The sequence below is a fragment of the Dermacentor silvarum genome, chromosome 4 (genome assembly GCF_013339745.2).
Source record: "Dermacentor silvarum isolate Dsil-2018 chromosome 4, BIME_Dsil_1.4, whole genome shotgun sequence".
Taxonomy (NCBI): domain Eukaryota; kingdom Metazoa; phylum Arthropoda; class Arachnida; order Ixodida; family Ixodidae; genus Dermacentor; species Dermacentor silvarum.
Window position 1 is genome coordinate 2,617,101 of NC_051157.2, and position 25,494 is coordinate 2,642,594.

Sequence of the window (25,494 nt, forward strand, 5' to 3'; positions counted from 1 at the left end):
ACTAAGTGCAACAAGTTGCATGCTGCTAATAGAATAAGTTCTAAATTGTAATTAAAGGCGAAAACATGCAAGTCTAAATTACTTTTCTTATCGTAAAATGGTATATTTTATTTTAATTTTATAACAACTTTTCTTTGTCGCCGTAGTGACGCTGCAAACGCAACACGCCTATTCCAAAACTCTTCATTCTTGCATGCCCCAACGCTAACACCCGCAAAGCTCTTTGGGTCCCCAAACTTTAGAGGCCCCTATTCTAAAACTTTATTAGCCATCAACATGGTTTGCTTTTTGACAGTAACCGGTTTTCACAGCATTATCACTCTTATCAATTTGTTTTTTACCATTTCAAGCGAGTTAGTTCGGGACATGCTCGTCGCCTAAAACGACGCCGCGCTTCTTACACTAGTGTGCCGGTTTGCGCAGTAATCTTGTAAAGCTCCGCTTACACTGATTCAGACAGTGAGTGGCATCTGTTGCCTGTCCCTTTTCTTAACGCATGTTCTCGATGTGTTAGAGACCTAAGATGGCGGCCAGGTTATTTAAATTGACACTATACACATTATGGTAGTGTGTGTCCCAGCTAATCCGAGCCAAGCTAATTGAAAAACAAAAACAAAACAAAAAAACGAGAAAACAAGATAGGACAATGAGACAAATAACGCGAGATATCGTAGCGTAAAAGACTTGTTTTCGCGCATCAAAAAAGAAGCCGTGAGCATGTCGCCGTCGCAGATGGCTGGACAGCTGAACTATGCCGTAGGCAGAGATAACATGAGAGATCGATGACGCTGAACATTATTTTGTGTTCATGACAGCTAAATAGCAGAGTTCGTAGTTAATATTACTGTAAATAACTAAAAATAATAACTTAGTACTATCTGTAATAAAATAAAAGCACTGATTTCGCCCACTGCAGCGATTCGCTGGAACTTAAGAGCTACCGGGGCCAACCGAAAAGTGTTCTGTGCAAGCATGATGTCGCTGTTGTTGATGTAAAGGGCCGACTGTCACGGTGGCACGGACATTTTGTTACAACGGGTTGTGCAAAAAAGGATTGCCGTAGTCGAATGTTAAAATGTATACACAAATAAAATTGCAAATAAGAATGGCTATATTTGGCTACGAAATAGTTTGCACTTTTTTTCTGTTTGGCTACATTTGGGCTACAACTTCTCTAGCTTTTGGCTACGCCGCCTCGTTGGACTTGGCAACACTGCCTAGATGGCGCTATCCCGTTAAACAAGTTCAGCGTTAAGAAGCCAGATACCTACAAAAAACTGCGTAGAATAAAACAAATGATAGGACGTTTGCAAACATGGAAGCAGTTTCATTCTGGGAAACTGTTTATTTTTAGTAATTTTTATTCAGATATTTTCAGGGCAGGATAGCGCACAGCAAGATGATCAAGTGCGCGCTAGAGGCTCCTTCTAAGCCAGATGGGAAAGGAGGGTGCCCTGCTCTGCTTCCTCTGGTTCAGTCTTGGCTTCCCATACGCACATCTATTCTCTTCATTTCGAGGGCAAGCGTCATTACGGTAGCTAACGTTGCACCAAACTTTCGTCTTTGCTCAGGTTTGTCCGTAAAGCGGTCCATGGGAATGTTTCTCTATTCAAATACATAGGTCTTTGCTGGGACCAACAGAGTATTTCAGATTATCTGCCAATTTTAAATTACTGATTTCGAATTATTGGAATTTCACTGTACTTACTTTTTGTGAAGGTTGAGCCTCAAGGGCATTTCTCTTTGCAGTGATGGAAGTGCTCCTCCAATCGCTCCAAACTGCTCCAAAAGAGAAATGCTGCTACATGCTGCTCCAAACTGTCATTTTTCTTAGTAACTGCGTGGAACCTGCTCCGAAATGGCATGGTGCTCAGCTTTATCGGCTTTTATCTCATTACTGCCACAAGAACTGGCATTTGAAATATATAGCTCATTTAGCTATATTTTTGAACTTGACATGCAGACTATTTTGGTGAAATGAGAAAGTGACTGAGATTACTTAGATCTCATGCCAATTATCAACTGCTGCTTTGGCAACGGTTATATGTGATTGGGGTTACTTTTATAATGTGGTGCTTAGCTTTGCCGGTTTGATCTCATTTGTGCCATAAGTACTGGTATTTTAAGTATAGAGGTAATGTGTGTTCAACAACCATCCATCTTCTTAGTTGTTTGTTTCTTGTAATTTGCATTGATTATTGTATGTGCAGCATGTTTCATAATAAATATTAATATTTATGAGGCGCTTCCGTGATGCTTTTAACTCCAGGAGTCGTATGGTATATTTTGCCATCTATTCCGCAAACACCATGCAATAGCTACTCCAAACTAGCATTTTTTTTTTGCTCCAAAAACACTTATGGATGCTTCAAAGGGGCATTTTTTCTCCTCCGAAATCTGCTCTAAATAGCAAAATGTTGCTTCCATCACTGCATTTGCCTATTGTGCATCATCATGATTCTGTGATGTGCAGCTGTTGCATGCAACCTTGACTGCATCTCACTGGCAGTTTAGTCTGTGTTGCACAAATTCAGTGCAGTGTCTTGGCATCACAATTAAACATTGCACGAGATCATCAAAGCATTCAATATGACTTTGGGGCAAATTGTATATGTAGCCAGGATGCCATTGCACTCAGAATGAATATAGAATAAACGTTTTTGTTATTGAGTATATGTTAACAACCATTGTGGGTTTTGTGCCTTGTGCAGGGGACGCCTGCGAAACGGCCGTGGATGAGTGTGCCCAGCAGTCATGCCCTGCAGGGCGCCACTGTGTGCCGGATGCATCTCCTCTGGGCCACAGTTGCCAGTGTCCCCCTGGGCGCACTGGTCCCCAATGTGATGCCCACTGCCAGGAACCCACCTGCTATGAAGGTGAGCTACTGTCGATGCCACAGATGCATCATGATCCACAATTTTAACACAGGACAATTTCACCACTGCCCCAAATGTATGACTGAGGCATTAAATGGAAACTGTATTGTGTGTATTAGTGGTCAAGTGGTTGAATTACGTGCAGTTGTTAAATGTCATACTCGGCAACCTGTAGTGCAGGAGTCGTAAAGGTGAGGCCCTTTTCAAACGGTTTCATTATGGTCGCTATAAGGAGCAGTGTGACGGGCAGGAGCAAGGAGCCGCACTTAATAGCAGTGAAACAGGGCATTCGTCTTGGCGGGTACTGTACCTGCACCGGGAGCACGTTCAGTCGATTCAGTGGCGCGGACGTATAGGTGCAGCTATGGCCGGGTGCGGGCTACCTTTCCCCTTTTTCTTTAGGCGTTTACAAGTTTTACATAAGTGCTTCTATCTATGTGCGAGCGAAAAATGCGAGAAGCGGCGCAATGACAGCCGGGAGCACATTCTATATGTAATGCCAGTGACTGACGTCGGGAATCCGTATGACACACTGTGCGCCTTTTTTTTTTTTTTATGCGAAGCATTGTTTGGGAACTTCAAGCATTTTGAGTGTGACTATCTAGTCTCCTACGTCCTGGTGCTGGCGGTGCCTACCAACTTGAGCCGCTGGGTATGGGCCGGTGTTCGCAATGTCATCACGGTCGCTGCATCATCCTAATCCAATTCTCGCCTACTACCTCTGCTCGAGCAAGGTGGCGCATGTAAGAAGATTCGGGCATTTCGGCTGAAGAACACCGGGTGGTGGTTGCCTCTGTACGAACAGCAATGCAAAAGCAATTTCACCATGACTGTTGATTTCTGATCGTCGAAAAGCAACACGCCACCTTCTTGTTCCTCCCCACACTCGCACCGGACACTCACGGCCCTTCTTGCATTTACCAGGATGTTTAATCAAGCATCGAGGCCTGCTCCTTCATGCTGCACATGAAGGCTGAGGACGTCAACGCAGCGCCGAACTCAAGCATGGCAATGTCATTACAGCAACTCAGATCGACGACATCGACTTTTGACGCTAACAAAGAAGTTCTTAAAGTGCCGTAGCTTTGTCAAAAAGTGCGTCAAATCAGACTTTGCTTTCCTTGAGCAGCCGAACATGGCGCACTACTATGGCACTACTGGGTGCAAAGGAAGAGGAACGTGTTCGCAATGATGGAGCAGCTAGGCAAGGCTACGCTCATTTGCGCCTTGTGGGAATTATCAAGGTTCATATTTTCTCGCGCGCCACGGAAGCGAGAAGATAGCAGACGCCTTCTTCCCCTCTTCCCATGCGGGGAGCCAGATGCCTTTCCTCGTGGTGGTGCGACCCTCTTGGAAACCAGTTGCAAACGTAACGGTGACGTGTACGCGGAACTGCGCACTTATTGGACCGAGCCAAGAACAAGATGGGGTGGTCAAAATTGGCGCATCTGGCAAACGCCGGTAAGGGAGAAGACTGTGAGCCACGATGAAGGAAGGAGCTGAGGTAAACATCCCATTCCCATCCTTTGTCACACCCTGCTATTGTTCGCCTCATGATCGACCACGGCAAATGTCGGGGTGGCTCTGATGGGCACTATGACGTCTGAGATGTGTGGCAAGAATCTGGCAAGATGATTCACCATTCCGAGCAGTCTTCTATCGCCGGCGACGTCCGTTGGAGCTTCCATGGCTTTGACTGTTCAACCTTGCCTGAATCTGGCCTGATGCCTTGTGCTGAGACGACGACTCTGAGGAAGGAGACCTCGGGTACCCCAAAATGACATTTGCCCTGCTTCAATGTGATGCCTGCTTTTGCAAGGTGAGATAGCACGTGGCTCAGTCTGGCGTCACGTTCCTGGCAGGTGCGTCAAAAACCAGAATAACATCTATCATATTGGCAACCCCTTCTTGGCCCTCCAGGATTCTTGCCATCTGTTTTTGGAAGTACTCTGGTGCGGAGGTGATGCCAAAGGGGAGCCGGCAAAAGCAGTGTCGGCCGTATAGGGTGATGAACGTTGTCGTTGTAAGCTCTTGGGAATCTGTAGAGAGCTTCACCTGGTGGAAGCTTGCAGTCGCGTCCAGCTTTGAAAAAACTGTTGCATTGCCGAGGAGGCCAAGGACTTGCTCGACAGTTGGTAGAATATGTCATTCCCGGAGGATGACCATGTTCAGTTGAGTCTAGTCGACGCAGAGCCGGTAGGAACCATCTTCTTTCCGGACGACGACGAGACCGGAGCACCATGGTGTTAGCTTGTCGACCTTGCGGATCATGCCTGCGCTCTCCAATTTGTCCAGCTCGCGGCTGATGATCGCGAGCAGCGGGATGGGGATCCTGCGAGGGACGCTTAGTGAGAAAGTATGATATGTGAAGTGCGCAAGGCGATGCGAACATGGTGCGTGGGATAGCCGGGAGCAAAAGACGATGACAAAGACGAAGTGCTGCGTGAGTTTGGCTGAAGCGCGCCGAGCGTCGCAAAAAAAAAAAGCAAAATCTAAAGAAAAGTCTGCGAGAGACTAGGAGAAAAGAAGAGGAAGAGAAGAACGGAAGAGCGGGTACATGCCACAGCTGAAGATCACCATCATGATCATCAAGGAGAGAGGACATGTCGGCAGTTCGAACAAGGGCAGGCGGCTAGGGTGCAGAGGTGTGAGCTTGACGGGCGCTTGGACCCGGGCTTACGAGGCCTCTACCTGACCGGCTCTGCCCTTGCCGACGACCTGGCATCTTCCCACAGCAGGCTGCGATTTGCTCGACAGTGAGCTCTCTCCGGAAGCTGGACGACGAGACGCAGAAGAGTGGGCTGCCAGGTGACTGGGCCTGGATGCCTGGGCCTTCCACTCGATCACAGCGGACCTGCTGGAGACGCTCGAGACAACCGTATCTGACCTCTTCTCAACGGCAAGACCTTGGTTGAGCCAGCGTCACGTCGACCGGTCGAGACTTGCTCCGTTCATCCGACCGCAGGCTTCATTTTGCTGGTGTCATCTCAACATGGACTTCTGGACCACCATCCCCGCCTATAACTGGTGAACGCTTTACTTCCACGCGACTGTTTTATTTAGAACACAGAAGAACGATGCATCCGATGCCTGAACATCATCTTCTTTATTTCATGTCCCCGCAACCATCCTCCTCTTCTTTCCTATACAACATTTCCCCTGTTGATTTAAAAAAAAAAAAAAAACTATCGCTTGAGTAATGCATAGTCCCTGAGCTTCAACGGAGTTTTTTTAAGTCGTGCGCTCTTCCATGGGGGTTGGCCAGTCATTTTGTCCTGCAGTGAAGACGGCTGAGTACTTGATTCACTGCTGGCTTGTGCTGCTATTTCTTGCCGTGACGTAGATGGACAGTCAGCATGTTGTTCACTCGCAGAAAATGCGTTACCTTGAAGAGACTCGTCAGGTAGTGGTAGAGTCCATTCTAGAATACCAGGTCGATTGCCTGTGAACTTCTCTGCAGCTTCTGGGTGTATCACTTGAAATTTGGAGGCATTCCACACTCGACCGTCATGCAAAAGAAATGAAGCTGGCCCTCGTTGCTCAATAATCTGCTTCGGTTGCGAAAAGCGCCAAGATATTTTCCCGAGAACTGGTGACTTTCTCACGCGGACGTAGTCGCCGACGGCAAAGTGTCTTGTTCGGGCTCCGCGACGGCAGTCTGTGTAAAGTTTGGAAGAAGCTTGGTTTTGTCTGACACGCTGGCGCAGCCGTTTCATCGCCTGTGCTAGATTTTCGTGAAATGAAGAATCCGGTAATCCAACAATGCTTAAGCGTGTTCGTGGCAGTCGTCCGTGCAGCAAAACGGCGGGTGCAACTCCCGTTGTGGCATGAGGTGTGCAGCGGTAGACCCCCAAATAGTCTGTCACGGCGACACGGATATCACGCCGCTCGTATACTGCCATCTGGACAACAGATTTGAGGACTCTGTTGAACCTTTCTACAAGCCCATTTGCTTGCGGGTGGTAAACAGAAGAAATGCTATGGCGTATGCCACGTTCCTGAAGGAATTCTTCAAATTCAGCCGAGCTGAACGGCGGTTCGTTGTCGGAAACTTTTTCACTCGGGTAGCCTTCACGAGAAAACACTTGTAGCAGAAAGTTCTTGACCGTCGCCGTAGAAACTTGTCCTGAAAAAAAAACTTCTGGCCATTTGCTGTGATAATCAATAAGCGTCACTGCATAATGGCATTTGATGGGGCTTGCTCAAATGGGCCAATAATATCAATTGCAATCTTCTCCCATGGGTTGTCAGGGAAAGCTACTGGCTGCATAGGTGCTATGGTTGGCCGTGCTGATTTGTCACATGACTGGCAAACAACACATGATTTAACCAGTTGTTCTATGTGGTTATCCATTCGAGGCCACCAGTACAACTCTCGCAAACGGCTTTTCGTACGACTGATCCCCGGATGTGATTCGTGTGCGACTTGCATCAAACGACGAGTAAGGATACTTAGAATTACGATCCTGTGACCACGGTAAAGCAAGTCGTGTACAATGGATAGTTCTGCACGTACATGAAAATATGGCATTAGCTCCGCTTCCAGAGATTATTTATCAGGCCAAGAGGACAAAACAAAGTCCATGACTTTTGCGATTGTACTGTGTGGGTTCTTGGTGTCTCACAGGAGACCAACCACCGCGGGTTCGAGCTTAGCGAGCCACAGGGCCACGTCAGCCGTCGCCTCCAGCACCGCTCGCACGCGAGCTCAGAGGCCGCAAGGGGCTACCGAGCGACGCACGCAAGAAACACAGTAAAGCCCTGAGTTGACGGAAACCGTTTACTGAAACCGTCGGCACCAGCACTGCACAAATGCCCGCGCGGCGGGGAGCCAAAGGGGTCCCGCACCAGGGCGAAAATACAATAACAGGCGCCTATAGTACGTCGCGGCGAGAGCACAGGCTCAAGCTGGGACAGGCCGCTAGGAAAAGTCCCGGCGGCTATGCTACTTGCTCTGGCGATAACCAATGGGTCAACTCGCGAGAGCACGGGCAATATCCTTCGGCTTAGGCTTTTGGCAAGTGCGGCTCGGCGGGGTACGACCTCGCGCGAGCACTAATGGCACCACTCGTCGGCTTAGCGTCGGGAAAGGATCAGCACAAAGTACGCGCTCCCTGCACGGGCAAAGGCACCGTGCGCGAGCTCCAGTCCTAGTCACAAAGGTGTCGGCGGACGAGAGGAAAGCATGAACGTACCGTGCGCTGGTCCCGGAGAGACATCCGAGCCACGCTCCGCCGCTAGCAGCCGAAAACCGGCCGCCTCGTGACGTCAGCGCCCCGCCCTCAGCGCAACCGTCGCGTGCGCAGCGCCACCGCGGCAACCGGTTATGCGGAGGACGGGGAAAACCGGGGGACGGAGAAAACCGGGGGACGGCAGAACAGGTGTTAGCGCACGCAATGACGCCGGCGCAACCCTCAATCCCCACATCCTTCTCTCCTTAAATGCCCCCCTACCAGCCTGGCGAAAGAGCTAGTAGGGGCTTATGCGCCAAAGACAATTGAGTCTTTCATGCACAAGCTAAATGCCAACCTCAGCCCAGCAAGTACTCTTTAAACACCGCGTTCCGACATATATATATATAAAACACTTTCATGAACTACAATAATAATAAATATATACAAGGATCGTTGAAAAATAAAAAAAAATAAACTGCTACACTCTATAATACAAAAAAAATATGCCGCGAGAGGAGGAAGAAATATTAACAAAAATAGTTGGCCGCTGGCGCGGGACAGTGTCCAAGGTGTGAAGGGGAAATGGCGCGTAAAATTCTGTGGCTAGGGGCGGTGGCCGAAGACGTAGGAGTCTCGAGGGCAGTCTTGACTGCAGGAACGGGCTCACCGTTGGTAGATCGGAGTTGTTGCTTTCGTGGTGGGTTGCGGTCCCGAACTCCCGCCGGATGGGGCAGGACATTGCCGGGTCAGCTGGCCACGCCGCCAGAGCCAAGATGAAAGGGACAGCCGCAACCGTGGCTGCAAGGCGTTTACACGGCGGCGGCGACTGCAGAGAGCCGGGCTCTCGATCTGACGTCAGAGGGTCAGTGACCCCGTCCACCTTGAGTGTCCACGATGATCCGATGCAGGAGTTGGTGCGACTTCTGGTTGCTTCGAAGAGCAACAGGCACCACGCACGCACGCGCACACACACGCACACACACTCCTTGCGGTTTTCTCCGAACCGCGGTTCGGTACAAGCTCGAGGAAACAAAAGACGACAACCACGTGTACACTCGGAAAGCATTTATTACGACTGCAACTAACACTTCGAGCAGGCCAGCTAGCTATATAGTTGACATCGCTGAGGGTTCCCTCGAAGAGAATAATACACTAGGTAAAGAAGGGCTTCCAACTTACCAACTGGGGAATACGGGGGGATGGGGGGGGGGGGGGGGGGGGGTTGACTAACCACGTGCGGGAATACGGGAGGCCGAGGCGGAGACTTCCGCCACAGCCGCTTGCTGGGGACCAAAGAGACCCGGGCGATATCAGCAGGATCTCACGTGACCCACCCGGTGGCGCTGATAGCGCTTGCGATTCCCGCGCGCCGCCCGCGGAAGGAAAGTTTCCCCTCTCCCAACTCTCCCTGGCACGCATGTGCTTGACGCGACGTTCGCTGCCCGTGCGGCTATTATGGGAACCGAGGATTCCCACAAGCGACTCATCAGGAGCCTGTGTACGTAGCCCAAGCTCTCGCCGCATCCTACTCTCGTAGTCAGCGGGTAGGAATTCACGCAGGAATGCCGCGCGGAACTCCTAGAGGGTTGTTGCACGGTGTCCGGAAAGCCTGTACCACCTTTCCGCCGAGTCAGTGAGTGCAACAGGGACGACGCGTCCGAGTACATCCTGATCGTTCAAACCCAGAGCTCTCTGGTAGCGTGCGAGGGAGTAACAGTAGTCCCTGGCACTGAGCAGGTCACCGTATCCGCTGTAGGTCGGGACTGCCAACCGTACAGCGGGGTGAGCGCATTTCGGAACAGCCGACAACGTTTTAACTGCCCCAGAGAGTGCCTGGATCATTTCGGCGGCGTTATGCAACAGCGTCTGTGCGCCTGCTCCAAAGGGAGCTGTTGGCGCGTTAGCGGCGCGATCGAGCAAGGATGAACTGACGTCCAGCTCGATCAGTGGCGCGGTTTCCACAGGGATAACGGCCGGCGCGCCGCCGTCCCCAGAGCAAAAAGGGCTCCTAGCGGGGTGCGCCTGCTGTCGTTCACAGCTGCCACTTGAGGCAGCTATACGTGAATTGCTTAGGCCACTTGCAGCCAGCGTTGACAAAACAGGCGCGTGCTCGATCGGTGTGCCACTGGGCGCCACCGAATGTTCTCCAAAGAGAGACGGATGAGCGAAATTCGTGGTCGCCGTGATTGAATCCCCACAGGGGGCCGCAGCATACCACTGATTTTGACTGTTCAATTGAGAAGCAGCCAGCGTCGATAAAACAGGTGTGTGCTCGATCGGTGTGCCACTGGGCGCCACCGAGTGTACTCCAAAGGGAGACGTATGAGCGGAATTCGTGGTCGCCGTGATTGAAGAATCCCCACAGGGGGCCGCGGCATACCACTGATTTTGGCTGTTCAATTGAGAAGCAGCCAACGGGCAAAAGTTGGAGAGGGCTAAGGCCCCGTTTCCGCGCTGCGCTCCGTTTACTATCGAAGGAGTCAATGATCGGGAACGCTGCGACATCGCACTGCTTGGCATTCCAAAGGGAGCCGTGGCAGACGAATGTGCCCGTGTGCACTGTTCGGAGAGAGCTCTGGCCCCGTTTTCAAACAACGCTACTGCTCCAAAGGGAGCTGGTACGTAGCGCCTCGCGTTGCCGTCCCCACAGGGGGTCGTTACAAGCGAGGGTGCAGGGGTGCGCTGCTCAAGGGGGGCCCTGGCCCTGTTCTCGAGCAATGCGGCGTCTGCTAGCACTAACAAAGGACAAAGGTCACTACGCCTAGCAGACATAACGCGGCGAGTCCAATTCGCTAAGGCGTATGACTCGGCTAAGCACAGACAAAGGCCTAATGAGCCTTTAAATCCGCGTTGGGAGCCAGTGTGGGTTCTTGGTGTCTCACAGGAGACCAACCACTGCGGGTTCGAGCTTAGCGAGCCACAGGGCCGCGTCAGCCGTCGGCTCTAGCACCGCTCGCGCGCGAGCTCAGAGGCCGCAAGGGGCTACCGAGCGACGCACGCAAAAACACAGTGAAGCCCTGAGTTGACGGAAACCGTTTACTGAAACCGTCGGCACCAGCACTGCACAAACGCCCGCACGGCGGGGAGCCAAAGGGGTCCCGCACCAGGGCGAAAATACAATAACAGGCGCCTATAGCAGGTCGCGGTGAGAGCACAGGCTCAAGCTGGGACACGCCGCTAGGAAAAGTCCCGGCGGCTATGCTACTTGCTCTGGCGATAACCAATGGGTCAACTCGCGAGAGCACGGGCAATATCCTTCGGCTTAGGCTTTCGGCAAGTGCGGCTCGGCGGGGTACGACCTCGCGCGAGCACTAATGGCACCGCTCGTCGGCTTAGCGTCGGGAAAGGATCAGCACAAAGTACGCGCTCCCCGCACGGGCAAAGGCACCGTGCACGAGCTCCAGTCCTAGTCACAAAGGTGTCGGCGGACGAGAGGAAAGCATGAACGTACCGTGCACTGGTCCCGGCGAGAAATCCGAGCCACGCTCCGCCGCTAGCAGCCGAAAACCGGCCGCCTCGTGACGTCAGCACCCCGCCCTCAGCGCCACCGCGGGAACCGGTTACGCGGAGGACGGGGAAAACCGGGGGACAGAGAAAACCGGGGGACGGCAGAACAGGTGCGAGCCCGCGCAATGACGCCGGTGCAACCCTCAATCCCCACAACTGTCAGATGCACTCTCCGCTTGTAATTCTCCAATAGTTAACATCGGAGAAAGAAGGCAAACAAACTCATCTTCAGCAACCTCATCGGTTTCTCCTTGCAAAGGCAGTCGAGAAAGCGCATCAGCCACCACATTATCGCTTCCCTTACGGTACTCTACGGTGTAGTTGTAACAAAGAAGTCGCGCTGACCAACGTGAAATTCGCAATGGCCGATGTCCAACACCTTTGGTTGACAGCAAGGTGACAAGAGCACTGTGGTCGGTTCGTAAGACAAAGGGGCGACCCCAAAGGTACACGTGCCGATGTTCACAGGCCCAAACACACGCTAAGGCTTCACGTTCGCCTGCAGAGTACTTACTCTCTTGTGGGCTCAAGGTATGGGAGACAAAGGCAACCGTCTGTAGAATTCCCTTGTCATTTTGTTGCACCATAGCGCCCAGTCCATACCCAGAGGCATCGGTCGTGACGATGGTGGGTAGGTTCGGGTCAAAGAAATGTAGAACCTTGCAAGTAGTCAGCAGTGATTTCAAACGAACGAAACTCTCTTCGGCAGCTGGCGTCCAAGCAAATGGCTCGTTGCCTCGAAGCAATGCCCGTAAAGGTTCCACAACATCCGAAAAATGGGGAACGAACTTGGAATAAAATCCCGCCAGACCAAGCAGGGAACGAAGTTCATTGATGTTTGAAGGCGCCGGAGCTTCTTTCATCGCTTGGATAGATGACGCTAGTGGAAAGAGTCCTTTGCCGTTCACAACATGTCCCAGAAACGTTAGTTCCGTGACATCGAAAACGCACTTCTGGTTGAGTTTCAGGCCCGCTTTAGAAAGTCGTTGCAAAACGATGCGAAGATTTGAAAGATGGTCTTCTCGAGAACGACCATATACGATAATGTCGTCGATGTAGAAAAGTACACCTTTGCACCCTTTCAGTATGAGATGCATCATCTTTTGAAATGCTGATGGGGCTGAAGCCAAACCGAAACATACTCTCTTAAAACGAAAAAGCCCGTCGTGCGTGATGAAGGTAGTCAGATCACGACTCTCAGGATCGAGCTCTAGTTGATGGTAGGCAGACGCCAAATCCAGTTTCGAGAATCGCTTGGCGCCAGCTAAGCTGTGCAGCAGCTCGTCTGTCTGTGGTAGTGGAAAGCTGTCAACAATTATAGCTTTATTGGGCTCTCGCAGATCAACACACATTCGTATTGAACCATCCTTCTTGCGAACAACCACTATAGGAGAAACCCACTGAGAGGCGTCAACGCGCTCGATTATGTTTTGGGCTTCAAGTTTCTGCAATTCAGCCGACACTTGTTCCCGAAGGGTAAACGGCAGCCGTCGTAGCTTGCTGGCAACGGGTGGCACGGAATCACGAACCTTAACTTTGTGTTTGAATCCTTTGGCAAGTCCGAGCTGTTTGTCAAAGAGGTGTTCATACTCTGAACGTAGCTCAGCTGGTAATGTAGGAGTGCTGGAGGCTAATGCAAGGCACTGAAGCGATTTACCTTCAATATTCATCTGTAGTGCCGCAATGGCGTCTAAGCCCAGTACAGTGGTGCCTTCAGATACAGCATACAGGAGGATACAAGCATTTCTGTCTTGGAACGCAGCTGAAGCGACAAAACATCCTCGAACTCTTATCTTTGACTTTGGAGTAGTCGAAAAGCTGCACTGAGGTAGGTTTCAAAGGGTGAGTGCTTGCAAAAAACTGATGATAGAGTTCTTCAGCCAGAATAGTGACAGAAGATCCCGTATCAACTAGAAACGAGATAGGGCGACCTTCCACAGCGACGGATGTGTAAATGCCATGCTTGTTTCCATTGACAACACAAACTGTTTTTAGGGGCGTAGCTCCTCTTAGTCTAACCTTGCCACGTGTCCGTTGTCCGGCGTATCTCCCGGCAGTAAACGGCAGTATCTCCCGTAGATGGCGTTGTGTGTCCGTATATGTATGTATACACATATATACATATATATGTATATGTATAGTATAACCGGAAGCCGACTTCCGGTTCCTCTTCCGGTTCCTCTTCCGGTTCCACTTATGGTTCCGCTTCCGGTTCCGGAAGCCAACTTCCGGCGTTTTTCTCTCTCGTCCGTTGCTAGGTGCGCTGCGGTGCACAAGGGCGTTCGTTCCCGGCGCGCGTTCTCTTTCTCTCGTTCCCGACGCACGCTCTCTTTCTTTCTTGTCCGTAGCTAGGGGCGCTGCGGTGCACAAGGGCGTTCGTTCCCGACGCGCGCTCTCTTTCTCGTCCGTAGCTAGGGGCGCTGCATTGCACAAGGGCTTTCGTTCCCGACGCGCGCTCTCTTTCTTGTCCGTAGCTAGGGGCGCTGCGGTGCACAAGGGCGTTCGTTCCCGACGCGCGCTCTCGTTCTCGTCATTAGCTAGGGGCGCTGCATTGCACAAGGGCGTTCGTTCTTGACGCGCACTCTCTTTATCTCTCGTCCGTAGCTGTGGTTTACCCGAATGATCCCCCGGAGCTTCGCCCCACTCATCATCATTCACCCCGTGGATATGAGTGACAGAAGATCCCGTATCAACTAGAAACGAGATAGGGCGACCTTCCACAGCGACGGATGTGTAAATGCCATTGACAACAAAAACTTTTTTCCGCTACTCTGGGAGCTAGCGTCGTCGTCGTCATCAACTTGTCGAACTTTAGCTGAATATCCAGACGACCTACACATAAAATCTAAATGGCCAATCTTCTTGCAGCGACGACATCTGCGCTTGCGGGCCTTACATGCAGGACTGTTTACAAGATGATCAGTCGCTCCACAACGATAGCAAGCTCGAAGGTTCGTGGTGCCTTGTATGGGATGCTCAGATGCTTTGGCTTCGCACTTATTACAAGTTGTGCGTTCATTTGGTTGTTCAGAAGACTGAGAAGAGCTTTGCGCTGTTTTAACATGACGAACTGAAGCATCGTCGCAAAATTCCTTAGCGTGACTCACGGCGTCTTCGTACTGATTAACAATTGTTATAGCTCGTGAGAGTGTCAGTAATGAGCCCTCAAAAAGTAGCTGCTCACGTAAATGATGATTCGTCGTTTTCAAGACAAACTGATCACGTAGCATCTCATCAGTGAGGCTTCCAAAATTACAGTCTGCAATGAGGATTTGTAAAGCAGAGACGTATTCTTCCGCTGTTTCACCTGCATGCTGAGCACGGCAACTGAACCGTTGTCGAGCCACGATGACGTTGACTGAACGCTTGAAATGATCCGAAAGCAGGGCGATTGCAGAGTCATACGCGTCATTCGTCGACCCGGTGTCACCTGTGCTCGAAGGACTAGTAGCGAGAGCAGAGCCAGACTGCAAGTCTGCTGGCTTCAGTGTAGAGAAGATCCGCTGCCCCTCCATACCAAGACATGTGAGCAGGATAACTTTTCGGCGTTCGGCTGGAAGCTCTGGAGCTCCAGAAGCCACCATGTACATCTGAAAGGCCTGCTTCCACTGGTCCCATGGGACAGCCAGATGACCAGGCGAAGGCAGGAAAGGCAGTGGCGGTTGCAATCCCGGAATGCTCATTGTGGTGATGCAGCAGAAATCACCAGGACTCTTGCTCTTGCATGGGTTGAAATCTCGTTGCCAATATGTTGTATTTAGAACACAGAGGAACGATGCATCCGATGCCTGAACATCATCTTCTTTATTTCATGTACCCCCGCAACCATCCTTCTCTTCTTTCCTATACAACAGCGACCTCCGCTTGTTTTGTTGCCCCTAGGTATCTTAGTGAACTCTAACTTTGTTCTTGAACTTATCCATGCATCTCGTGCTATAACTGTCATTGTAATTTCTTTGCTTTGTTATTCCTAGTGCGTGTTTATAAGAGAGTATTATTTTCTATTGATAAACTTTTCCTTGCGGGTGGTTTGCAGCCAGCCTTGTCTTTTATTGAAAGCACCGAGGCACAACACCTTGGAACAAGGCTGGCTGTTTTGCTGCAAGTATTCCTAAATAGAGGACCTCACTGTAACGAGACAAAACCGTTTGCTCGTGGTTGCTAGAACTTACAGTAATGGCGACACGTCTGGCAGGGCTGGTTGCATTGGGCGACCGCATGGGGCTGCAGGGCGCAAAATAAAGCGGGCACCAATAGCATCACCATTCACAAACTAGCAAAGAAGACGGATAGCGTCATCGGTCTAATCTAGCGGGTAGCTAACAGAAGGAGAGGCCTGAGTGAATAGAATCTGATAAGGCTAGTCCACGCTTTCTTGTTATCCCATTTCACGTACGTAGCGGCCATGCACGTCTGGAAGAGTGCCGAGCGAGACAAGCTAAATGCCATGATGCGGAGGGGGATCAAGAGCGCGCTCGAACTACCAAACTACACACGCACCGACCGACTTCTGCAGTTGGGCATTCATAATACACTGGAAGAAATTGCAGAAGCACAAGAAAGGGCACAGATTTTCAGACGACTCCTAACAGAGATGGGCGTCCCCCCGGCTAAAGTCAAAGACTCCTACCAGGGCCTTCCGAAGGAGCAGAAAGATCACATCATCATATCCCCCGCCCCGCGCAATATGCATCCCCAGCGCAACGTGGAAAGAAGGAAGGCCAGGGATGTGGCGCTCCTACGCCAGGCGACAGAACTCCCTGGCGGCAGCTGTTTCGTTGACACGGCGCAATATGACAACAGCAAAAATTTCGCAGTAGTGTCCATCAACCACAAGGGTTCGACCGTTAACGCAGCTTCGGTACAAAGCACGTCCTCATGTGCGGCCGAGCAAGTGGCCATTGCCTTTGCCCTCCTGGACGAGAAATATGCCAACATCTTCAGCGACTCCAGGGCAGCCATCCGCGCCTTCAGCGTTGGCACCGTGTGTCCTCGACGGCAAAAGCATTGCCACCCACACTCTCACGTGGTTCCCCGCTCACATGGGATCCATCATGGGAGGCCCCACAAACCTCAACGAGCTGGCCCACTCCAAAGCGCGAGGTCTCGCTTTCCGCGACCATGGAGAACTCCCCAGCCGGCCAGGAGTGGTGGAGAACAGAGATCAACCGACAACATGGAATGAAATTACGCAGCACTTTTATCTCGGCAGGGGAGACTTTCCCCTTCCTCACAAGAAGTTAAATAGAGCGCAGGCATTGATCCTCAGATTATTGCAAACAGGCTCGTATCCCAGCCCGGCTTTATTACAAAAGTTTTATCCCGACACTTATGCCAGTAGTTCTTGCAGGCACTGCAATGACTTCGCTAGCTTAGACCATATGCTCTGGCGTTGCCCCTCGTTACGAGGCACGGAACAAATAAATGAGGACAAGTGGCTCTCCGCTATCAAGAGCCCCGATGCCGGGGCGTAACTATGGGCTGTCCAGAGGGCCCACGATGCGGCGGTCGGGCATGGCCTGACTGTCCCAACGTGGGAGCGGCCCGCTGTGCGCTGAGTCGAGTACCTCTGGACGTTCATAAAAGTTTTACATCCATCCATCCATCCGTCTAAAGAAAAGTCCACAAGAGACTACGAGAAAAGAAGAGGAAGAGAAGAACGGAAGAGCAGGTACGTGCCACGGTTGGAGATCATCATCATGATCATCAAGGAGAGAGGACACGTCGGCGGTTGGAACAAGGGCAGGCGGCTAGGGTGCAGAGGTGTGAGCTTGACGGGCGCTTGGACCCGAGCTTACGAGGCCTCTACCTGACCGGCTCTGCCCTTGCCGACGACCTGGCATCTTTCCACAGCAGGCTGCGGTTTGCTCGACAGTGAGCGCTCTCCGGAAGCTGGACGACGAGGCACAGAAGAGTGGGCTGCCAGGTGACTGGGCCAGGGTGCCTAGGCCTTCCACTCGATCACAGCGGACCTGCTGGAGACGCTCGAGACAACCGTATCTGACCTTTTCTCATCGGCAAGACCTTGGTTGAGCCAGCGTCGCGTCGACCGGTCGAGACTTGCTCCGTCTATCCGACCCCAGTGTGATGTGTTTTGTCGTCACTGATCTCGGAGGCGTGCGGGTGTTAAAAGAGATGGAGAAGGAAGACGGATGGCGACACAGCAAACAGATTTTTTAATAACACACACACTCAAAACTAAAACTAAAAATCAAGCACATCTAAGCACACTACGGGAAGAAATACTAATAAAAATACAAACTAAAATACAAAGCCTAATGTGCAAAACATTCTACTTGGCGCCTACGCGCGTCCGTGGCGGCTAACTCTTCAAAGTCCGGCAACCCTGTCTTATCTCAGAGACGCTACAAACAAAGAGTCACCTTGCTGCGTTCGTCGTTGCACGTCTGTCCGAGTTCGAAGCTCGTCGGTCCCTTTTCTCCAGCAGTCGGTGTACTCGTTGATGCTATAGTCGCTTTTGCCTTGTTGTCGGCGCGTCGTCTCTTTACCAGTAGGGAGCTCGCTGGTGCTTCGTCGGTGATGAGCTCGTCGGCTCGTCCGCAACGGCGGTCGCCGTAGCTTAGGCCTACCTGCCTAGGCCTAGCGTCGGGACGCGTCCCAACTCCTTCAAGAGTGCTGACGTGGCGTCCCGAGGAGGATCAATCGTGCCGGTCTGCCGCAGAAGGGGGAGCCTCTCTGGGGTGCCTGGTCCTGCCGTGAGAAGCTGCAGCTCGTCCAGGAGCCTCGCCCGAATTTGCCGAGGTCGACGGCCACGCCTTGGACGGCCAACGTCACGGACTCGGCCAGACCCCCAAGTCTCCCGTCGCCAGAGCGGTGCTGGCGATGCGACCTTCCTGGCCCGGAACCACGTCGATAATCCTCAGACAGCGCCGTTCATCCCTCGATTACGGCTCGGCTCACGCGCCTCGAGAGCTCGTGCGGTTCCGAACGCTCCGCTCACATCGTCTTTTTCTTCTTTTATGGCGCCGCCGGCGTCTTACTCATGACATGGCTCCCCTTTTTAAGAGTTTTTTCTGAAAAAACTGCTTTCTGTCCGTCTTCTTTCTTGGTGGCGAACTTGACTCTTGTGACTTGGGTGCCTTTTTGTGCTTCGTCGGCGCTTACCGATTATCACCACACTTCACTGCACTGTCGCGCACATTTCACTGTTTGCACTGTTCACAACACTCATGAGTTCATTGTTCGCACCACTTCAAATATGTACATTTGTTTTGTACGCGTTATGTTCTCACTGCTTAGTCAATCCATTGCCCTACTCATGTAATCTGCCCCCACGTTCTGTCGTCCCTTAATATACTCTATGTGGAACCAGTATTCTTGCAAGGTGATGCTCCATCTCATTAATCTACCGTTAGTGAGCTTTGCTTTGCTCAAAAACTCGAGTGGTTGGTGGTCCGTTTGCACCCTAAATTGCTTACCAAATAAATAGATATGGAATTTCTTTATTGCCCATACAAGGGCGAGACATTCCTTCTCCACTGTTGAATAATTCTGTTCTGCATTATTAAGCCGTCTGCTAGCAAAGAATACGGGATGGAGTTTATCATCTTTCTCTTGCAAGAGTACTGCTCCAAGGGCCTTATCGGAGGCATCAGTGCGTAGCACAAACTCCTTTTGTATGTCTGGAGCTAACAACACAGGTGGATGCGCCAAGCTTTTCTTTAGCATTTCAAAAGCTTCTTGCTGCTGTTCACCCCAGTCTACTACGTTTTTTACCCCCTTTTTTGTCAGTTCTATAAGCGGCCCAGCTATTTCTGCATAGTTTGGGATGAACTCTCTATAAAATCCCGTCAGTCCCAAAAATGACTGTACTTGTTTTTTGGTTTTGGGCCTGTCCACTGCTTGTATCTTGTCCAGCGTGTCCTCCTTGGGCTCGACTCGTCCCATTCCTAATTTGTGTCCTAAAAATTCCACGGTGTTGTGCCCTAGTTCACACTTGTTTGGCTTTATCGTCAATCCCGCATCCTTTACTTTCTTTAGTAGCTTTTCTAGGGCTTGCAGATGCTCTTCCCACGTATCTGTGGCTACCAGTATGTCATCGATGTAGTGTTCGACATGCGGTACATCATGTAAGACCCGTCTCATCAACCTAGTGAACACGGCGGCTGCCGTCTTTAAGCCGAATGGCATATACCTAAATTGGAATAGTCCTTTTGAACACGCGAAAGCTGTCTTTTGTTTAGAAGCTTCTTCCATAGGAATCTGCCAGTAACCTTTGGACAAGTCAAGTTTTGAGAAATATCTCTTGTTGGCCACTCTTGCTACGACGACGTCTATCCTAGGGATCGGTTCTGCGTCTGTTTGCAGTACATTGTTCAGACGTCTGAAGTCTACACATACTCTATTCGAACCGTCTGCTTTCTTAACTACTACTAACGGAGCGTTATAAGGTGAATTGGCCCTCTCTATGATCCCTTGCCTCAACATTTCTTCTATCTCATTCTCGATCACCTCTTGCATTGCAAGAGGTAGGGGATATTGTTTTACGTGCACTGGTTCCTCTGTGGAGCACTGTAGCTCACACTGCACTACTTCCGTCCGCCCGGGTAAATCCGAAAATACTTCTTCAAACTCGTGAATTATCCCTCTCAACTCCTCTGCTTGCCTATCCGTTAGAGATGGGCTCAACCTAACGTGTTCTACTCCCATGGTTTTCTTGTCAGTGAAAGTGTGTAGCTCCTCGTGGTCCTTTTCCTCTGCAATCACCATACAAACCTGAGTCTTTTCCTCATTTCCCTTTCCTATTTCTTTTCTCTCTTCATACTTTTTCAACATGTTGATGTGAAAAACTTTTTGGTGACCTTGTACAGAGATCTCATAGTCCAACTCATTTTTCTTTTGAGTAATCGTAAAAGGACCTTTCCACTGCATGAGCATTTTATTATTGTCTGTGGGTAACAGTACCAACACCTTATCTCCCGGCTCTAACTTTCGGTGTGTTGCTCCGCGGTCGTAGTATGCCTTCTGTATCTGTTTCGCCTGTGCTAACTTCTCGTGAGCTAACTTGCAGGTCGCCTCCAGTCGGTTTCTGAGCTCAAATACATACGTATATGTGGTCTTTGCCTCATCGTTCAACTCCTCTCTCGACCACAGCTCTTTCAGAATGGTTACTGGTCCTCTGACTGCTCTCCCATATAGCATCTCGAATGGGGAAAAACCCAGACTAGCTTGTGGCACTTCTCGGTAGGCGAACAAGAGTGCTGGCAGATACCTATCCCAGTCCTTTGGTCTTTCCTGGCACATCCTCCTTATCATTGTCTTCAATGTCCCATTGAACCTCTCTACCAAACCATTTGCCATCGGGTGATAAGGAGTGGTTAGCTTTTGATCTATCGACAAGAGTCTATTCACCTCCTTCATCACCTCCGATGTAAAATTTGAACCTCTGTCACTCAAAACTTCCCTGGGCACGCCATACCGCGCAAACATTTCCAACAAGGCTTCGGCCACTTGAATTGTATCAATAGTTCTCAGTGCTACGGCATCAGGATACCTAGTCGCTACGTCCAGCAGCGTGAGCACGTATCTATTACCCTTTCCAGACACGGGACTAATAGGCCCTACAATGTCAATTGCCACTCTGTGAAATGGTAACTCAACAATGGGCATCTTTCCTAGAGGTGCCTTTCCTACTCGGCCTTTAGCCACCGTCTTTTGGCATACCTCACATGATTTCACATACCGTTTCACGTCGCTCTGCACCCCAATCCAAAAGAACTCTTCCGTTATCCTTTCTAGCGTGCTTTTCATTCCCTGGTGACCTGCCATTACACTATCGTGTCCAATCTTTAGCACTATATCCCTCAGCTCCTTTGGGACCATCAACTGTAATACTTCCCTACCCGAACTAAATATACATCTCCGGTACAATAAATTATTCTTCTTTATAAACTCCGCTACTGTCCGACTCCTTTTCCTTTGCACCCGTTCTCCTATCTTCTGTTCACACTTTCTTATCGACTCATCCTTGTTCTGCAATTCTCGAAACTCTGCTACCGTTATATCTAACCCCTTCACGGCCGTAACCTGCAATGCTGGCAGAGGTTTGATGCCCTTGCTACTTGCTCGTGTTTGTACTACAGCGGCTACGTCTGTGTCTTGCATCACTCCCTTTTGCGCTTCTAAGCGTTCCTTCTCTTCTACGTCCTTCTCGGTCCTCTTCCAATTTGGGTCGGGGTCATCTGCTTTCCTCGCTCCCGGTACATTTCCCACAATCAAATCATAGAGGGGATCATCCACACATCTAGCTGTGACTAGTCCTGTATAGAAGGGTGTCGATATTTGGATCTGTGCCTCTGGCAGATACTTGACTGACTTGTCTACCAAGATCACTGGTTTAAAGTATCCGGTCATGCTTTCATGCGGCACTAAACTTTTCCTCACTATAATGGTATTTGCTCCTGTGTCTCTCAACACTGTAACTTGGTGCCCTTCTACCTCGCCTTCCACTACAGGCATGTTCTGTCCTCTCTGTCCTTCCTCTATTGACTTCACAATACATGCAGTCTTATCCATGAATCTGGTCCTGCATTCGTCTGCTCTGTGACCTTTCCTTTGGCACAACTGGCAAACTACCGGTGCTTCGTGACGATTACCTCTCACCCGACAGTTCATCGCTACATGACCCAACCGATTACATAGGAAACACCTCTGCGGTCCCCTTGGTCTGTTCATTTGTCCTTGATTCTTCACCTCTTCTACCGCTGCTGCGTGCGTATCTTTATCACTCTTTCCCAAATTCTTCAACCCTTGTGCTTCTACAAACTGTTCGGCTTGTTCGGCCATCTGCTTTACTGTTTGCAACTTTCTTTCTTTGAGAAATATTGCCAGACTGTTACTGCACCTGGCCAGAAATTGTTCACCTACGACTTTGTCACGAACTGCTTCATACGTTTTGTCAGTCTCTGAAAGCTCTATCCACCTTTCAAAGTAGTTAGTTAGTCGGCACGCAAACTGTTTGCCTGTCTCCGAGTCTTCTGGCTTGCATGAGCGAAACTTCTCTCGAAACCCTTCTGCCGTCAACCTGAATCTCTGTAATAAAGTATTTTTCACCTTGTCGTAGTCTAGTGATTCTTCAGCTGACATACGCCCATATACACTCAACGCTTCACCCACCAAACATAGACTTAAGGCGTTAGCCCACTCGCTCTTCTCCCAGCCTTGCCCGATGGCTATTCTCTCGAACCGATGCAAATATGCATCCAAGTCGTCTCTTCGCTCGTCAAAAGGAGCCATTAATTTTCTAGGGCAAATTCTCTTTGGTCTGGAAGCAGCTGAGTCGGATGACGCCGATCCGGGTGAACTTGTGCCTTCGCGAGAACCCGCGCCCATCTCCGCTAGTCTTATCTTTAGTTCTAGAATTTCTTTTTCATTTTTCTGCTGTTCGCGTACTTGTTCATGTTCCTCGCGTGCTCGTTCGTGCTTCTGGCGCTCTCGTTCGTGCTCCTTCTCTTTCTCTTGACGAGTGTACTCGAAGAATGTCATCGCCTCATCCTTAGACATATTCAAATCCTTTGCTATTGCCGCCAAACGCTCCCACTCCATCTTTGCTACTGCCGAGTATCGGTGACTGGGCTAAGATAGAATCCGGGACGGATCCTGGCATAAATCCTGGAACGGATCCTGGCAGGCTCGCCAATTGTGATGTGTTTTGTCGTCACTGATCTCGGAGGCGTGCGGGTGTTAAAAGAGATGGAGAAGGAAGACGGATGGCGACACAGCAAACAGATTTTTTAATAACACACACACTCAAAACTAAAACTAAAAATCAAGCACATTTAAGCACACTACGGGAAGAAATACTAATAAAAATACAAACTAAAATACAAAGCCTAATGTGCAAAACATTCTACTTGGCGCCTACGCGCGTCCGTGGCGGCTAACTCTTCAAAGTCCGGCAACCCTGTCTTATCTCAGAGACGCTACAAACAAAGAGTCACCTTGCTGCGTTCGTCGTTGCACGTCTGTCCGAGTTCGAAGCTCGTCGGTCCCTTTTCTCCAGCAGTCGGTGTACTCGTTGATGCTATAGTCGCTTTTGCCTTGTTGTCGGCGCGTCGTCTCTTTACCAGTAGGGAGCTCGCTGGTGCTTCGTCGGTGATGAGCTCGTCGGCTCGTCCGCAACGGCGGTCGCCGTAGCTTAGGCCTACCTGCCTAGGCCTAGCGTCGGGACGCGTCCCAACTCCTTCAAGAGTGCTGACGTGGCGTCCCGAGGAGGATCAATCGTGCCGGTCTGCCGCAGAAGGGGGAGCCTCTCTGGGGTGTCTGGTCCTGCCGTGAGAAGCTGCAGCTCGTCCAGGAGCCTCGCCCGAATTTGCCGAGGTCGACGGCCACGCCTTGGACGGCCAACGTCACGGACTCGGCCAGACCCCCAAGTCTCCCGTCGCCAGAGCGGTGCTGGCGATGCGACCTTCCTGGCCCGGAACCACGTCGATAATCCTCAGACAGCGCCGTTCATCCCTCGATTACGGCTCGGCTCACGCGCCTCGAGAGCTCGTGCGGTTCCGAACGCTCCGCTCACATCGTCTTTTTCTTCTTTTATGGCGCCGCCGGCGTCTTACTCATGACACCCAGGCTTCATTTTGCTGGTGCCATCTCAACATGGACGTCTGGACCACCATCCCCGTCTATAACTGGTGAACGCTTTACTTCCACGTGACCTCCGCTTCTTTTGTTGCCCCTAGGTATCTTAGTGAACTCTGACTTTGTTCTTGAACTTATCCATGCATCTAGTGTTATAACTGTCCTTGTAATTTCTTTGCTTTGTTATTCCTAGTACGTGTTTATAAGAGAGTATTATTTTCTATTGATAAACTTTTCCTTGCGTGTGGTTTGCACCCAGCCTTTTCTTTTATTGAAAGCACCGAGGCACAACACCTTGGATGAGTTTTCTATCACACTCTAAAGAACCTAATCACCACAGAAAGGTACTGCATCAGGTTTCAACCGGATGTTGTACTTGTTCTTGAGAGTGCCCAATCCATTGAAAAGCTCAGCGTGCAGCGTTACTTTTGGAGTCGTGAGTTGATCGAGAAATCGAACTACTTGGAGGTCTTGGAGTGCTGGCAGTCCCAGAAGAGGCGCAGTGAGAGACTGGATCACGTAAAGGTGTTGACAGCTTGCTTTCCCTTGCCACCGAAGTTGTGCCAGATACGAGCCCAGCATGTGCAGTGTCTGTCCTCCCAGGTCAGTGAGCAGAGTATTGGCTTGGTCGAGTTTGGCAGGCAACGCAGGAAAGTCATTGGGAACGGCAGATACTTCGGCTCCGGAGTCGGCCTTGAACTGTGCTGTGTAGTCGCTAACGGTGACGTCGACGAACTTTGCCACGGCGGGCGTCCCAACGGCATGCAGGTTAATGGAGCTGAGCTTGTTCTGCTTGTACTTCCGCGAGCGGCATACTTCGGCAAAGTGACCTTTCTTTTTGCAGAAGTTGCAGGCAAAGCGTCGGGCAGGGCAGTCCAAACGTCGAAGAGGCGCGTGGCCGCAGAATTCACATGTCGACGGCTTGCGTGAGTGCTCTGCTTGCGACTGCGGCAAACGAGGCTTAGCGACGGAGAGAGGGAACTTGTTAGCTTTTGTGACGTCGAGGTTGAGCTCGCGGGAGTGCTTGGTGCGGTTCTGGCGCAACGCCTTTTCCCTGTCTGCGTCTTCGGATTGACGCGCCTGTGTCCAAGCGTCCTTGAGTGTCAACTTTGTGTTTTGGCACAGCTGGTCCGAGAGACGGGAGTCGCAGAGGCCGACGACGTACCGGTCGTGTACGAGCCTTTCCTCGACAGCAGCTGACGGATAGTTACAGCGCTTAACCATCCTGCGCAGTTCTGCGTAGTATGTGACAACGCTTTCGTTGGGTAGCTTAACACGTCTGTGGAACCGCAACCACTCGTAAAGCTCGTTTGCCGGGTGCACACAACGCACGGTGA

The 25,494-nt window shown here is 50.8% G+C and overlaps 1 protein-coding gene across 6 annotated transcripts in view; it reads left to right on the top strand.

Annotated features, from left to right (window-relative positions):
* The window catches only part of LOC119448018 (fat-like cadherin-related tumor suppressor homolog), a 653,800-nt gene that overhangs the window by 467,733 nt on the left and 160,573 nt on the right, over positions 1-25,494 (top strand). For all 6 annotated transcript variants that reach the window (XM_049666727.1, XM_049666730.1, XM_049666726.1 and 3 more), the window contains one exon: positions 2,712-2,876. In XM_049666727.1, coding sequence (XP_049522684.1) covers positions 2,712-2,876 — 165 coding nt within the window. The remainder of the gene's footprint in view (positions 1-2,711; positions 2,877-25,494) is intronic.